The sequence below is a fragment of the Oncorhynchus tshawytscha genome, linkage group LG13 (assembly GCF_018296145.1).
Source record: "Oncorhynchus tshawytscha isolate Ot180627B linkage group LG13, Otsh_v2.0, whole genome shotgun sequence".
In the NCBI taxonomy this organism is placed as follows: Eukaryota; Metazoa; Chordata; class Actinopteri; order Salmoniformes; family Salmonidae; genus Oncorhynchus; species Oncorhynchus tshawytscha.
In genome coordinates this window covers 88,269,201-88,284,881 of record NC_056441.1, presented here as the reverse complement: position 1 = coordinate 88,284,881, position 15,681 = coordinate 88,269,201, and the positions used below count along the sequence as shown (strand labels likewise).

At 43.3% G+C, this 15,681-nt stretch overlaps 1 protein-coding gene across 1 annotated transcript in view; it reads left to right on the top strand.

Moving 5' to 3' along the window:
• Window positions 1–14,980, top strand: part of gbe1b (glucan (1,4-alpha-), branching enzyme 1b) — a 376,893-nt gene extending 361,913 nt beyond the window's left edge. The window contains exon 16 of the mRNA XM_042296507.1: window positions 14,787–14,980. Within this exon, the coding sequence (XP_042152441.1) occupies window positions 14,787–14,849 (63 nt within the window). The 3' untranslated portion in view covers window positions 14,850–14,980. The remainder of the gene's footprint in view (window positions 1–14,786) is intronic.
• Window positions 14,981–15,681: the final 701 nt, after the last annotated feature.

Below are 15,681 nucleotides of genomic sequence, written 5' to 3'. Positions count from 1 at the left end.
GTCCAATAGAATATTGGTTATATTCCACTAACCTAACTCGTACAGTCCAATAGAATATAGGTTATATTCCACTAACCCTAACTCATACAGTCCAATAGAATATTGGTTATATTCCACTAACCCTAACTCATACAGTCCAATAGAATATAGGTTATATTCCACTAACCCTAACTCATACAGTCCAATAGAATATAGGTTATATTCCACTAACCCTAACTCATACAGTCCAATAGAATATAGGTTATATTCCACTAACCCTAACTCATACAGTCCAATAGAATATAGGTTATATTCCACTATCCACTAACCCTAACTCATACAGTCCAATAGAATAGAGGTTATATTCCACTAACCCTAACTCGTACAGTCCAATAGAATATAGGTTATATTCCACTAACCCTAACTCGTACAGTCCAATAGAATATAGGTTATATTCCACTAACCCTAACTCATACAGTCCAATAGAATAGAGGTTATATTCCACTAACTCTAACTCATACAGTCCAATATCTACTAACTCATACAGTCCAATAGAATATAGGATATATTCCACTAACCACTAACTCATACAGTCCAATAGAATATAGGATATATTCCACTAACCCATACAGTCCAATAGGATATAGGTTATATTCCACTAACCCTAACTCATACAGTCCAATAGAATATAGGTTATATTCCACCAACCACTAACTCATACAGTCCAATAGAATATTGGTTATATTCCACTAACCCTAACTCGTACAGTCCAATAGAATATAGGTTATATTCCGCTAACCCTAACTCATACAGTCCAATAGAATATAGGTTATATTCCACTATCCACTAACCCTAACTCATACAGTCCAATAGAATATAGATTATATTCCACTAACCCTAACTCGTACAGTCCAATAGAATATAGGATATATTCCACTAACCCTAACTCACAGTCCAATAAAATATAGATTATATTCCACTAACCCTAACTCATACAGTCCAATAGAATATAGGTTATATTCCACTAACCCTAACTCATACAGTCCAATAGAATATAGGTTATATTCCACTAACTCATACAGTCCAATAGAATATAGGTTATATTCCACTAACCCTAACTCATACAGTCCAATAGAATATAGGTTATATTCCACTAACCCTAACTCATACAGTCCAATAGAATATAGGTTATATTCCACTAACCACTAACTCATACAGTCCAATAGAATATAGGATATATTCCACTAACCCTAACTCATACAGTCCAATAGGATATAGGTTATATTCCACTAACCCTAACTCATACAGTCCAATAGAATATAGGTTATATTCCACTATCCACTAACCCTAACTCATACAGTCCAATAGAATATAGGTTATATTCCACTAACCACTAACTCATACAGTCCAATAGAATATAGGTTATATTCCACTAACCCTAACTCATACAGTCCAATAGAATATAGGTTATATTCCACTAACCACTAACTCATACAGTCCAATAGAATATAGGTTATATTCCACTAACCCTAACTCATACAGTCCAATAGAATATAGGTTATATTCCACTAACCCTAACTCATACAGTCCAATAGAATAGAGGTTATATTCCACTAACCCTAACTCATACAGTCCAATAGAATATAGGTTATATTCCACTAACCCTAACTCATACAGTCCAATAGAATATAGGTTATATTCCACTAACCCTAACTCATACAGTCCAATAAAATATAGGTTATATTCCACTAACCCTAACTCATACAGTCCAATAGAATATAGGTTATATTCCACTAACCCTAACTCGTACAGTCCAATAGAATATAGGATATATTCCACTAACCCTAACTCACAGTCCAATAAAATATAGATTATATTCCACTAACCCTAACTCATACAGTCCAATAGAATATAGGTTATATTCCACTAACCCTAACTCATACAGTCCAATAGAATATAGGTTATATTCCACTAACTCATACAGTCCAATAGAATATAGGTTATATTCCACTAACCCTAACTCATACAGTCCAATAGAATATAGGTTATATTCCACTAACCCTAACTCATACAGTCCAATAGAATATAGGTTATATTCCACTAACCACTAACTCATACAGTCCAATAGAATATAGGATATATTCCACTAACCCTAACTCATACAGTCCAATAGGATATAGGTTATATTCACTAACCCTAACTCATACAGTCCAATAGAATATAGGTTATATTCCACTATCCACTAACCTAACTCATACAGTCCAATAGAATATAGGTTATATTCCACTAACCACTAACTCATACAGTCCAATAGAATATAGGTTATATTCCACTAACCCTAACTCATACAGTCCAATGGAATATTGGTTATATTCCACTAACCACTAACTCATACAGTCCAATAGAATATAGGTTATATTCCACTAACCCTATCTCATACAGTCCAATAGAATAGAGGTTATATTCCACTAACCACTAACTCATACAGTCCAATAGAATATAGGTTATATTCCACTAACCCTAACTCATACAGTCCAATAGAATATAGGTTATATTCCACTAACCCTAACTCATACAGTCCAATAGAATATAGGATATATTCCACTAACCACTAACTCATACAGTCCAATAGAATATAGGTTATATTCCACTAACCCTAACTCATACAGTCCAATAGAATATAGGTTATATTCCACTAACCCTAACTCATACAGTCCAATAGAATATAGGTTATATTCCACTATCCACTAACCCTAACTCATACAGTCCAATAGGATATAGGTTATATTCCACTAACCCTAACTCATACAGTCCAATAGAATATAGGTTATATTCCACTATCCACTAACTCATACAGTCCAATAGAATATAGGTTATATTCCACTAACCCTAACTCATACAGTCCAATAGAATATAGGTTATATTCCACCAACCACTAACTCATACAGTCCAATAGAATATAGGTTATATTCCACTAACCCTAACTCATACAGTCCAATAGAATATAGGTTATATTCCACTAACCCTAACTCATACAGTCCAATAGAATATAGGTTATATTCTACTAACCCTAACTCATACAGTCCAATAGAATATAGGTTATATTCCACTAACCCTAACTCATACAGTCCAATAGAATATAGGTTATATTCCACTAACCCTAACTCATACAGTCCAATAGAATATAGGATATATTCCACTAACCACTAACTCATACAGTCCAATAGAATATAGGTTATATTCCACTAACCCTAACTCATACAGTCCAATAGAATATAGGTTATATTCCACTAACCCTAACTCATACAGTCCAATAGAATATTGGTTATATTCCACTAACCCTAACTCATACAGTCCAATAGAATATAGGTTATATTCCACTAACCCTAACTCATACAGTCCAATAGAATATAGGTTATATTCCACTAACCCTAACTCATACAGTCCAATAGAATATAGGATATATTCCACTATCCACTAACCCTAACTCATACAGTCCAATAGAATATAGGATATATTCCACTATCCACTAACCCTAACTCATACAGTCCAATAGAATATAGGTTATATTCCACTAACCCTAACTCATACAGTCCAATAGAATATAGGATATATTCCACTATCCACTAACCCTAACTCATACAGTCCAATAGAATATAGGTTATATTCCACTAACCCTAACTCATACAGTCCAATAGAATATAGGTTATATTCCACTAACCCTAACTCATACAGTCCAATAGAATATAGGTTATATTCCACTAACCCTAACTCATACAGTCCAATAGAATATAGGTTATATTCCACTAACCCTAACTCATACAGTCCAATAGAATATAGGTTATATTCCACTAACCCTAACTCATACAGTCCAATAGAATATAGGATATATTCCACTAACCACTAACTCATACAGTCCAATAGAATATAGGATATATTCCACTAACCCTAACTCATACAGTCCAATAGGATATAGGTTATATTCCACCAACCACTAACTCATACAGTCCAATAGAATATAGGTTATATTCCACTAACCCTAACTCATACAGTCCAATAGAATATAGGATATATTCCACTAACCACTAACTCATACAGTCCAATAGAATATAGGATATATTCCACTAACCACTAACTCATACAGTCCAATAGAATATAGGTTATATTCCACTAACCCTAACTCATACAGTCCAATAGAATAGAGGTTATATTCCACTAACCACTAACTCATACAGTCCAATAGAATATAGGTTATATTCCACTAACCCTATCTCATACAGTCCAATAGAATAGAGGTTATATTCCACTAACCACTAACTCATACAGTCCAATAGAATATAGGTTATATTCCACTAACCCTAACTCATACAGTCCAATAGAATATAGGTTATATTCCACTAACCCTAACTCATACAGTCCAATAGAATAGAGGTTATATTCCACTAACCCTAACTCATACAGTCCAATAGAATATAGGTTATATTCCACTAACCCTAACTCATACAGTCCAATAGAATATAGGTTATATTCCACTAACCCCAACTCATACAGTCCAATAGAATATAGGATATATTCCACTAACCACTAACTCATACAGTCCAATAGAATATAGGATATATTCCACTAACCCATACAGTCCAATAGGATATAGGTTATATTCCACTAACCCTAACTCATACAGTCCAATAGAATATAGGTTATATTCCACTAACCCTAACTCATACAGTCCAATAGAATATTGGTTATATTCCACTAACCCTAACTCATACAGTCCAATAGAATATAGGTTATATTCCACTAACCCTAACTCATACAGTCCAATAGAATATAGGTTATATTCCACTATCCACTAACCCTAACTCATACAGTCCAATAGAATATAGTTTATATTCCACTAACCCTAACTCATACAGTCCAATAGAATATAGGTTATATTCCACTAACCCTAACTCATACAGTCCAATAGAATATAGGTTATATTCCACTAACCCTAACTCATACAGTCCAATAGAATATAGGTTATATTCCACTAACCACTAACTCATACAGTCCAATAGAATATAGGTTATATTCCACTAACCCTAACTCATACAGTCCAATAGAATATAGGTTATATTCCACTAACCCTAACTCATACAGTCCAATAGAATATAGGTTATATTCCACTAACCCTAACTCATACAGTCCAATAGAATATAGGTTATATTCCACTAACCCTAACTCATACAGTCCAATAGAATATAGGTTATATTCCACTAACCCTAACTCATACAGTCCAATAGAATATAGGTTATATTCCACTAACCCTAACTCATACAGTCCAATAGAATATAGGATATATTCCACTAACCCTAACTCATACAGTCCAATAGAATATAGGTTATATTCCACTAACCCTAACTCATACAGTCCAATAGAATATAGGATATATTATATCCACTAACCCTAACTCATACAGTCCAATAGAATATAGGTTATATTCCACTAACCCTAACTCATACAGTCCAATAGAATATAGGATATATTCCACTAACCACTAACTCATACAGTCCAATAGAATATAGGATATATTCCACTAACCCTAACTCATACAGTCCAATAGAATATAGGTTATATTCCACTAACCCTAACTCATACAGTCCAATAGAATATAGGTTATATTCCACTAACCCTAACTCATACAGTCCAATAGAATATAGGTTATATTCCACTAACCCTAACTCATACAGTCCAATAGAATATAGGTTATATTCCACTAACCCTAACTCATACAGTCCAATAGAATATAGGATATATTCCACTATCCACTAACCCTAACTCATACAGTCCAATAGAATATAGGATATATTCCACTATCCACTAACCCTAACTCATACAGTCCAATAGAATATAGGTTATATTCCACTAACCCTAACTCATACAGTCCAATAGAATATAGGATATATTCCACTATCCACTAACCCAACTCATACAGTCCAATAGAATATAGGTTATATTCCACTAACCCTAACTCATACAGTCCAATAGAATATAGGTTATATTCCACTAACCCTAACTCATACAGTCCAATAGAATATAGGATATATTCCACTATCCACTAACCTTAACTTTTCTGTAAACACTGTAGGGCACTACTTTTGACCAGGATAGGGGCTTTAGGCCCATACATGTAGGACTCTTGTCAAAAGGTGTGGCCTATGTAGGGAATAGGGTGCCACTTTTGATGCACAATCATAGTCACAGCTCCCTTTCTAAGGTACGCCTGCCAGATGGGGTTTAAAAAAGAAACTGGAATGATCCTTTTCCCTGATGTACAGTCCTAAGGAACCATGTTCAGGGAACCATGAACAGGGAGTACAGGAGAGGGCTCAGAACGCACCCTTGTGGGGCCCCAGTGTTGAGGGGTGGAGATGTTATTACCTACCCTCACCACCTGGGGGCGGCCCGACAGGAAGTCCAGTACCCAGTTGCACAGGGCGGGGTCGAGACGCAGGGTCTCGAGCTTGATGACGAATTTGGAGGGTACTATGGTGTTAAATGCTGAGCTGTAGTCGATGAACAGCATTCTCACATAGGTATTCCTCTTGTCCAGATGGGTTAGGGCAGTGTGCAGTGAGGTTGTGATTGCTTCATCTGTGGACCTATTGGGGCGGTAAGCAAATTGGAGTGATTGTAGGGTGTTAGGTAGGGTGGAGGTGATATGGTCCTTGACTAGTCTCTCAAAGCACTTCATGATGACTGAAGTGAGTGCTACGGGGCGGTAGTCGTTTAGCTCAGTTACCTTAGCTTTCTTGGGAACAGGAACAATGGTGGCCCTCTTGAAGCATGTGGGAACAGCAGACAAGGATTGATTGAATATGTCCGTAAACACACCAGCCAGCTGATCTGTGCATGCTCTGAGGACGCGGCTGGGGATGCCGTCTGGGCCGGCAGCCTTACTAGGGTTAACACGTTTAAATGTTTTACTCATGTCGGCTGCAGAGAACGAGAGCCCACAGGTTTTGGTAGCAGGCCGTGTCAGTGGCACTGTATTGTCCTCAAAACGAGCAAAAAAGTTATGTAGTCTGTCTGGGAGCAAGACATCCTGGTCCGCGACGGGGATGGTTTTCTTTTTGTAATATGTGATTGACTGTAGACCCTGCCACATACCTCTTGTGTCTGAGCCGTTGAATTGCGACTCTACTTTGTCTCTATACTGACGCTTAGCTTGTTTGATTTCCTTGTGGAGGGAATAGCTACACTGTTTGTATTCGGTCATGTTTCCGGTCACCTTGCCCTGGTTAAAAGCAGTGGTTCACGCTTTCAGTTTCGCGCGAATGATGCCATTAATCCACGGTTTCTGGTTTGGGAATGTTTTAATCATTGCTGTGGGTATAGCATCGCCGATACACTTTCTAATGAACTCGCTCACCGAATCAGCGTATTCGTCAAGGTTGTTGTTGGATGCAATGCGGAACATGATTCCGGACGACACAACAGTGGTAGGCTTGATTACCAACAATGACGAGACGGCCTACAGGGAGGAGGTGAGGGCCCTCGGAGTGTGGTGTCAGGAAAATAACCTCACACTCAACGTCAACAAAACTAAGGAGATGATTGTGGACTTCAGGAAACAGCAGAGGGAGCACCCCCCTATCCACATCGACGGGACAGTAGTGGAGAGGGTAGTAAGTTAAGTTCCTCGGCGTACACATCACGGACAAACTGAAATGGTCCACCCACACAGACAGCTTGGCGAAGAAGGCGCAGCAGCGCCTCTTCCACCTCAGGAGGCTGAAGAAATTTGGCTTGTCACCAAAAGCACTCAAACTTCTACAGATGCACAATCGAGAGCATCCTGGCGGGCTGTATCACCGCCTGGCACGGCAACTGCTCCGCCCACAACCGCAAGGCTCTCCAGAGGGTAGTGAGGTCTGCACAACGCATCACCGGGGGCAAACTACCTGCCCTCCAGGACACCTACACCACCCGATGTCACAGGAAGGCCATAAAGATCATCAAGGACAACAACCACCCGAGCCACTGCCTGTTCACCCCGCTATCATCCAGAAGGCGAGGTCAGTACAGGTGCATCAAAGCTGGGACCGAGAGACTGAAAAACAGCTTCTATCTCAAGGCCATCAGACTGTTAAACAGCCACCACTAACATTGAGTGGCTGCTGCCAACACACTGACTCAACTCCAGCCACTTTAGTAATGGAAATTGATGTAAAAATGTATCACTAGCCACTTTAAACAATACCACTTAATATAATGTTTACATACCCTACATTACTCATCTCATATGTATATACTGTACTCAATACCATCTACTGCATCTAGCCATCTTTATGTAATACATATATCACTGGCCACTTTAAACTATGCCACTTAATGTTTACATACCCTACATTACTCATCTCTTATGTATATACTGTACTCTATACCATCTACTGCATCTTGCCTATGCCCTTCTGTACCATCACTCATTCATATATCTTCATGTACATATTCTTTATCCCTTTACACTTTTGTGTATAAAGTAGTAGTTTTGGAATTGCTAGGTTAGATTACTCGTTGGTTATTACTGCATTGTTGGAACTAGAAGCACAAGCATTTCGCTACACTCGCATTAACATCTGCTAACCATGTGTATGTGACAAATAAAATTTGATTTGATTTAAGGGTGTGGGAGTATCTAACCCTGATTACAGACCTAACAGTGTGGGATTATATAACCCTGATTACAGACCTAACACTAACGGACAATCTGTTTCTCTTTGTTCTCACATGGATTCTGAATATGTCTCCAATGTTGTTCATTTGATCTGATATCATGTGTTGACAGATCCCAGGTTAGACACAGCGGTAGTCTTTGGTGTGATATCATGTGTGGACAGATTCCAGGTTAGACACAGTGGTAGTCTTTGGTCTGATATCATATGTGTTGACAGATCACAGGTTCGACACAGTGGTAGTCTTTGTCTAAACAGGTGCAGTAATTCATTATGATCCCCTCTGTATCCGCATCCCAAATAACAATCTAATCCCCCTTATATATAGTGCAGTTACCTATGGGCCCTGGTCAAAACTATTGGACTAAATATAGGGATTAGGGTGCCATTTGGGATGTCTCTCTGTGCTAAGTGGAGCTGTGGAGACTCCCACTGTAACTATTTCATTAGACATGTGAATAATGTGTTTGTGTTTCAGCAGCATGGGGTTGTGTGTGTTGTGCTCTGCTTCTGTGGTGCCAAGCTGTAGCCAAAGCAAAAAGCCCCCAGTCAGTAAGACTCAGCGCCACTGATGCAGAAGGATGGGCTGGGGTGTGTGTGATTGGGGTGTGTGTGTTTTGGGATTATCTGGGGTTTTTTGCTTTTTTATTATTTATTTATGCTCGGCAAGTCAGTTAAGAACAAATTCTTATTTGCAACGTGTGTGCCTAAACTGGGGTGTGTGTGCCAAACCCGGTGTGATGCTGGGACATTATCTTTTTTTATTATTATTATTTATTTATGCGCTACCCCTATGGGACTCCCAATCACGGCCGGATGTGATACAGCCTGGAATGGAACCAGGGACTGTAGTGACGCCTCATGCACTGAGATGCAGTGGCTTAGCTGGCTGCACCACTCGGGACGTGAAACATTTATGCTGGGGTGTGATGCTGAGGATGGGCTGGGATGCTGGGGTGTGTGTGTGATGCTGGGGTGTGTGTGTGATACTGAGGTGTGTGTGTGATGCTGGGCTGGGGTGTGGTGTGATGCTGTGTGTGTGTGATGCTGGGATGCTGATGCTGGGGTGTGTGTGTGATGCTGGGGTGTGTGTGTGATGCTGGGGTGTGTGTGTGATGCTGGGGTGTGTGTGATGCTGGGTGGGTGTGTGATGCTGGGGTGTGTGTGTGATGCTGAGGATGGGCTGGGATGTGTGCTGGTGTGTGGTGATGCTGAGGATGGGCTGGGGGGTGTGTGTGATACTGAGGTGTGTGGGTGATGCTGAGGATGGGCTGGGGTGTGTGTGTGATGCTGGGGTGTGTGTGTGTGATGCTGGGATGCTGGGGTGTGTGTGTGATGCTGGGGTGTGTGATGTGTGATGCTGGGGTGTGTGTGTGATGCTGGGGTGTGTGTGTGATGCTGGGGTGTGTGTGATGCTGGGGTGTGTGTGTGATGCTGAGGATGGGCTGGGATGCTGCGGTGTGTGTGTGATGCTGGGGGTGTGTGTGTGATACTGGGGTGTGTGTGTGTGATGCTGAGGATGGGCTGGGATGCTGGGGTGTGTGTGTGATGCTGGGGTGTGTGTGTTATGCTGGGGTGTGTGTGTGATGCTGAGGATGGGCTGGGGTGTGTGTGTGATGCTGGGGTGTGTGTGTGATGCTGGGGTGTGTGTGTGATGCTGGGGTGTGTGTGATGCTGGGGTGTGTGTGTGATGCTGAGGATGGGCTGGGGGGGTGTGTGTGTGTGTGTGTGATGCTGAGGATGGGCTGGGCTGGGATGCGTGTGGGGTGTGTTTTTGTGTGATGCTGGGGTGTTTTTTGTGTGATGCTGGGGTGTGTGTGTGTGATGCAGAAAGATGGGCTGACACCATGGGAGCAGAGCACTGCACAGTGTGCGTCTGTGTGTGAGTGAGATGCGGAGAGACAGCTCGGGGAGTTCAGTGGGTGACTGAATTGCTTACAGCTCTGCACACAGTTTCAATCTGTCACTTCTGCTCTGGGAGGAGGATGCTATGGTTTATGTCTGGGGAACATACTCCTGAAGGGATTTTTGTGCATCCCAAAATGGCAACCTATTCCCTATGTAATGCACTACTTTAGGCCAGGGCCAGAAAAAGTTCTGTTGAAAAGCAGCGCACTATATAGGGAATAGGGTCCCAAGTAGTGCACTATATAGGGAATAGGGTCCCAAGTAGGGCACTATATAGGAATAGGGTCCCAAGTAGTGCACTATATAGGGAATAGGGTCCCAAGTAGGACACTATTTAGGGAATAGGGTCCCAAGTAGGGCACTATATAAGGAATAGGGTGCCAAGTAGTGCACTATATAGGGAATAGGGTGCCATTTGGGACGGTGACGTTGTATGAGTTATTCACTGCACTGTAGTGCTAAAGTGTGCCTGCCTGTTTTAGTTACAGCAGTTCCATGAATCCTCGGTTTTGTGAAAATTGAATTAGACTTTCGTCTCTCTGTCGATGTGTGCAAATTGAATACGATTGTCTTGTGATTTTGTGTAAATGCATGTCTTTTGGAGAGTGGTTTAGAAATGGCATCTGGTAAAGCTTTACCTTTATCGTTGATCCACTCACACACCCACCACACACCCACCACACAACCACCACACACCCACCCCACCACACACCCACCACACACCCACACACACACCCACCACACACCCACTACACACCCACACAACCACCACACAACCACCACACACCACCACACCCACACACCCACCACACACCCACCACACACCCACTACACACCACCACCACACACACCACCACCCACCACACCACCACACACCCACACACCCACTACACACCCACACACCCACCACACACCCACACACACACCACCACACACCCACCACACACCACCACACACCCACCACACACCCACCACACACACCACCACACACCCACCACACACCCACCACACACCCACCACACACCCACCACACAACCACCACACACCCACCACACAACCACCACACAACCACCACACACCCACCACACACCCACCACACACCCACCACACAACCACCACACACCCACCACACACCACCACACACCCACCACACAACCACCACACACCCACCACACAACCACCACACACCCACCACACACCCACCACACACCCACTACACACCCACCACACACAACCACACACACCACCACCACACAACCACCACACACACCCACCACACAACCACCACACACCCACCACACACCACCACACACCCACCACACACCCACTAACACACCCACCACACACCCACCACACACCCACCACACACCACACACCCACCACACACCCACCACACACCACCACACAACCACCACACACCCACCACACACCCACAACCCCACACACCCACCACACCACCACACACCCACCACACAACCACCACACACCCACCACCACACACCCCACCACACACCCACTAACACACCCACCACACAGCCACCACACACCCACTACACAACCACCACACACACCACCACACACCCACCACACACCCACCACACACCCACCACACACCCACCACACACCCACCACACACCCACTACACACCACCACACACACACCCACACCCACTAACACACCCACCACACACCCACTCCACACACACCCACCACACACCCACTCCACACACACCCCACACACCCACTCCACACACACCCACCACACACCCACTACACTACACACCCACCACACACCCACTCACACACCCACCACACACCCACCACACACCCACCACACACCCACCACACACCCACTACACACCCCTACCACACAACCACACACACACTCACCACACACCCACCAACACACCCACCACACAACCACCACACACCCACTACACAACCACCACACACACCACACACCCACTAACACACCCACCACACACCCACTCACACACCCACCACACACCCACTCACACACCACCACCAACACACCCACTACACAACCACCACACACCCACTTACACACCCACTTACACACCCACTAACACACCCACGCACACACCCACTCACACACACACCACTACCACACCACTACACACCACCACACACACCACCACACAACCACCACACACCCACCACACACCCACTACACACCCACGCACACACCCACGCACACACCCACTCACACACACCCACCACACACCCACACACCCACCACACACCCAGATACACACCCACCAAGTGTCACACAGTTTTACACACCCACCAAAGAAGTTATCCACACACCCACCACGCACCCATTTGTTACACAGGCCCTTTTTAACATGTTTACTCAGACACCCACCAGGCAACCATACCCACCACACACCCAGACACACCCACTAGCACACCCACTACCACACCCACCAGCACCTGTAATGGGTACCACACACCCACCACACACCCACCAGAGCCCACTACACACCCACTACACACCCACCACACACCCACTACACACCCACCACACACCCACCACACACTGCAGATAGAGAAAAGTGTCTGATGAGTTTTAAGTTGGATAAAGAAGTTATCTAGGACATGTGATTCAGCCGTTCTATTTGTTAGAAGGCCCTTTTTAATGTGATGTTTACTCAGACAAGGACAGGTATATTTAACTTGAACAACTAGACAGCTTCTCTAGCTGCTGCATACCAAGCATTAGCACCTGTAATGGGTAGTGCACTAGTATAGACCAGAGCCCTATGAGTAGTGTACTACTGTTGACCAGAGCCCTATGAGTAGTGTACTACTGTTGACCAGAGCCCTATGAGTAGTGTACTACTGTTGACCAGAGCCCTATGAGTAGTGTACTACTGTTGACCAGAGCCCTATGAGTAGTGTACTACTGTTGACCAGAGCCCTATGAGTAGTGTACTACTGTTGACCAGAGCCCTATGGGTAGTGTACTACTGTTGACCAGAGCCCTATGGGTAGTGTACTACTGTTGACCAGAGCCCTATGAGTAGTGTACTACTGTTGACCAGAGCCCTATGAGTAGTGTACTACTGTTGACCAGAGCCCTATGAGTAGTGTACTACTGTTGACCAGAGCCCTATGAGTAGTGTACTACTGTTGACCAGAGCCCTATGAGTAGTGTACTACTATTGACCAGAGCCCTATGAGTAGTGTACTAGTATAGACCAGAGCCCTATGAGTAGTGTACTAGTATAGACCAGAACCCTATCAGTAGTGTACTACTGTTGACCAGAGCCCTGTGGGTAGTGCACTACTGTTGACCAGAGCCCTGTGGGTAGTGCACTACTGTTAACCAGAGCCCTATGAGTAGTGTACTACTTTTGACCAGAGCCCTATGAGTAGTGTACTAGTATAGACCAGAGCCCTATGAGTAGTGTACTACTATTGACCAGAGCCCTATGAGTAGTGTACTAGTATAGACCAGAGCCCTATGGGTAGTGCACTACTGTTGACCAGAGCCCTATGGGTAGTGTACTACTGTTGACCAGAGCCCTATGAGTAGTGTACTACTGTTGACCAGAGCCCTATGAGTAGTGTACTACTATTGACCAGAGCCCTATGAGTAGTGTACTAGTATAGACCAGAGCCCTATGAGTAGTGTACTAGTATAGACCAGAGCCCTATGGGTAGTGTACTACTGTTGACCAGAGCCCTGTGGGTAGTGTACTACTGTTGACCAGAGTCCTATGGGTAGTGTACTACTGTCGACCAGCGCCCTATGGGTAGTGCACTAGTATAGACCAGAGCCCTGTGGGTAGTGTACTACTGTTGACCAGAGCCCTGTGGGTAGTGTACTACTGTCGACCAGCGCCCTATGGGTAGTGTACTAGTATAGACCAGAGGGCCCTATGGGTAGTGCACTAGTATAGACCAGAGCCCTGTGGGTAGTGTACTAGTATAGACCAGAGCCCTATGAGTAGTGTACTACTGTTGACCAGAGCCCTATGAGTAGTGTACTACTGCCATTTGAGAAGCACCCTAGAGGGCCATCTCATGATGATTTAGGAATATTCAACCTGCAGTTGACTTTCTTATGAACATGTCTCCTCTCTCTTCTTCCTTCTCCACCCGACTCCCCTCCCTCTCCACCCCCACCCCCCTTTACCTCTCCTGTGTCTCTGTCCACCAGGTGTACATCCCCTGCAGGACAGCTCTGATCCTGGGTAATGACGACACCGAGTCCTGTTATTAGAGCTCTGCTACGACTGACGCTCGCTACCAGCAGAAACAGACGCCCAGCTGGCGCCAACCTCAAGTGTTATCAACCAATCACTGTCTGTTTTTTTTTTTTTTTCAGTGTCAACCAACCATACGCCACTAATGCCCCCCTTTCAGTGTCAACCAACCATACGCCACTAATGCCCCCCTTTCAGTGTCAACCAACCCCCCTTTCCCTCCCACCCTTCCCCATTTATCACAACTTTTGTGAGTTCCTAGTTTTCCATACACCTTGACAATAGTTAGCAGATGATCATACAACATCATCTGTAAAAGAAACCGTGGTGTTTACACTGAGCTACAGGTATGGTTCAACTAATATGATGTAACTAGGATGAGGGTTGCAGAATTCCACTAACATAAAGTTCCCAGGTTGGAAGATTTCAGGAATCAGAGATGAATAAAGCAGGAGGGGGAGTTCCTGTAATTCTGTCATTGAACATAAAGCATTACTTGTTGTACAGTAATGCTAACATGCTAACATAAAGTATTACTTGTTGTACAGTAATGCTAACATGCTAGCATAAAGTATTACTTGTGGTACAGTAATGCTAACATGCTAACATAAAGCATTACTTGTGGTAAGGTAATGCTAACATCCTAACAAAGTATTACTTGTGGTACAGTAATGCTAAATGCTAACATAAAGTATTGCTTGTGGTACAGTAATGCTAACATAAAGCATTGCTTGAGTTACAGTAATGCTAACATGCTAACATAAAGCATTACTTGTGGAACAGTAATGCTAATGCAGTTAGCAATAGTACTACCTTCTCCACTGATTCCAGCATGCACAGGCTTGTAAT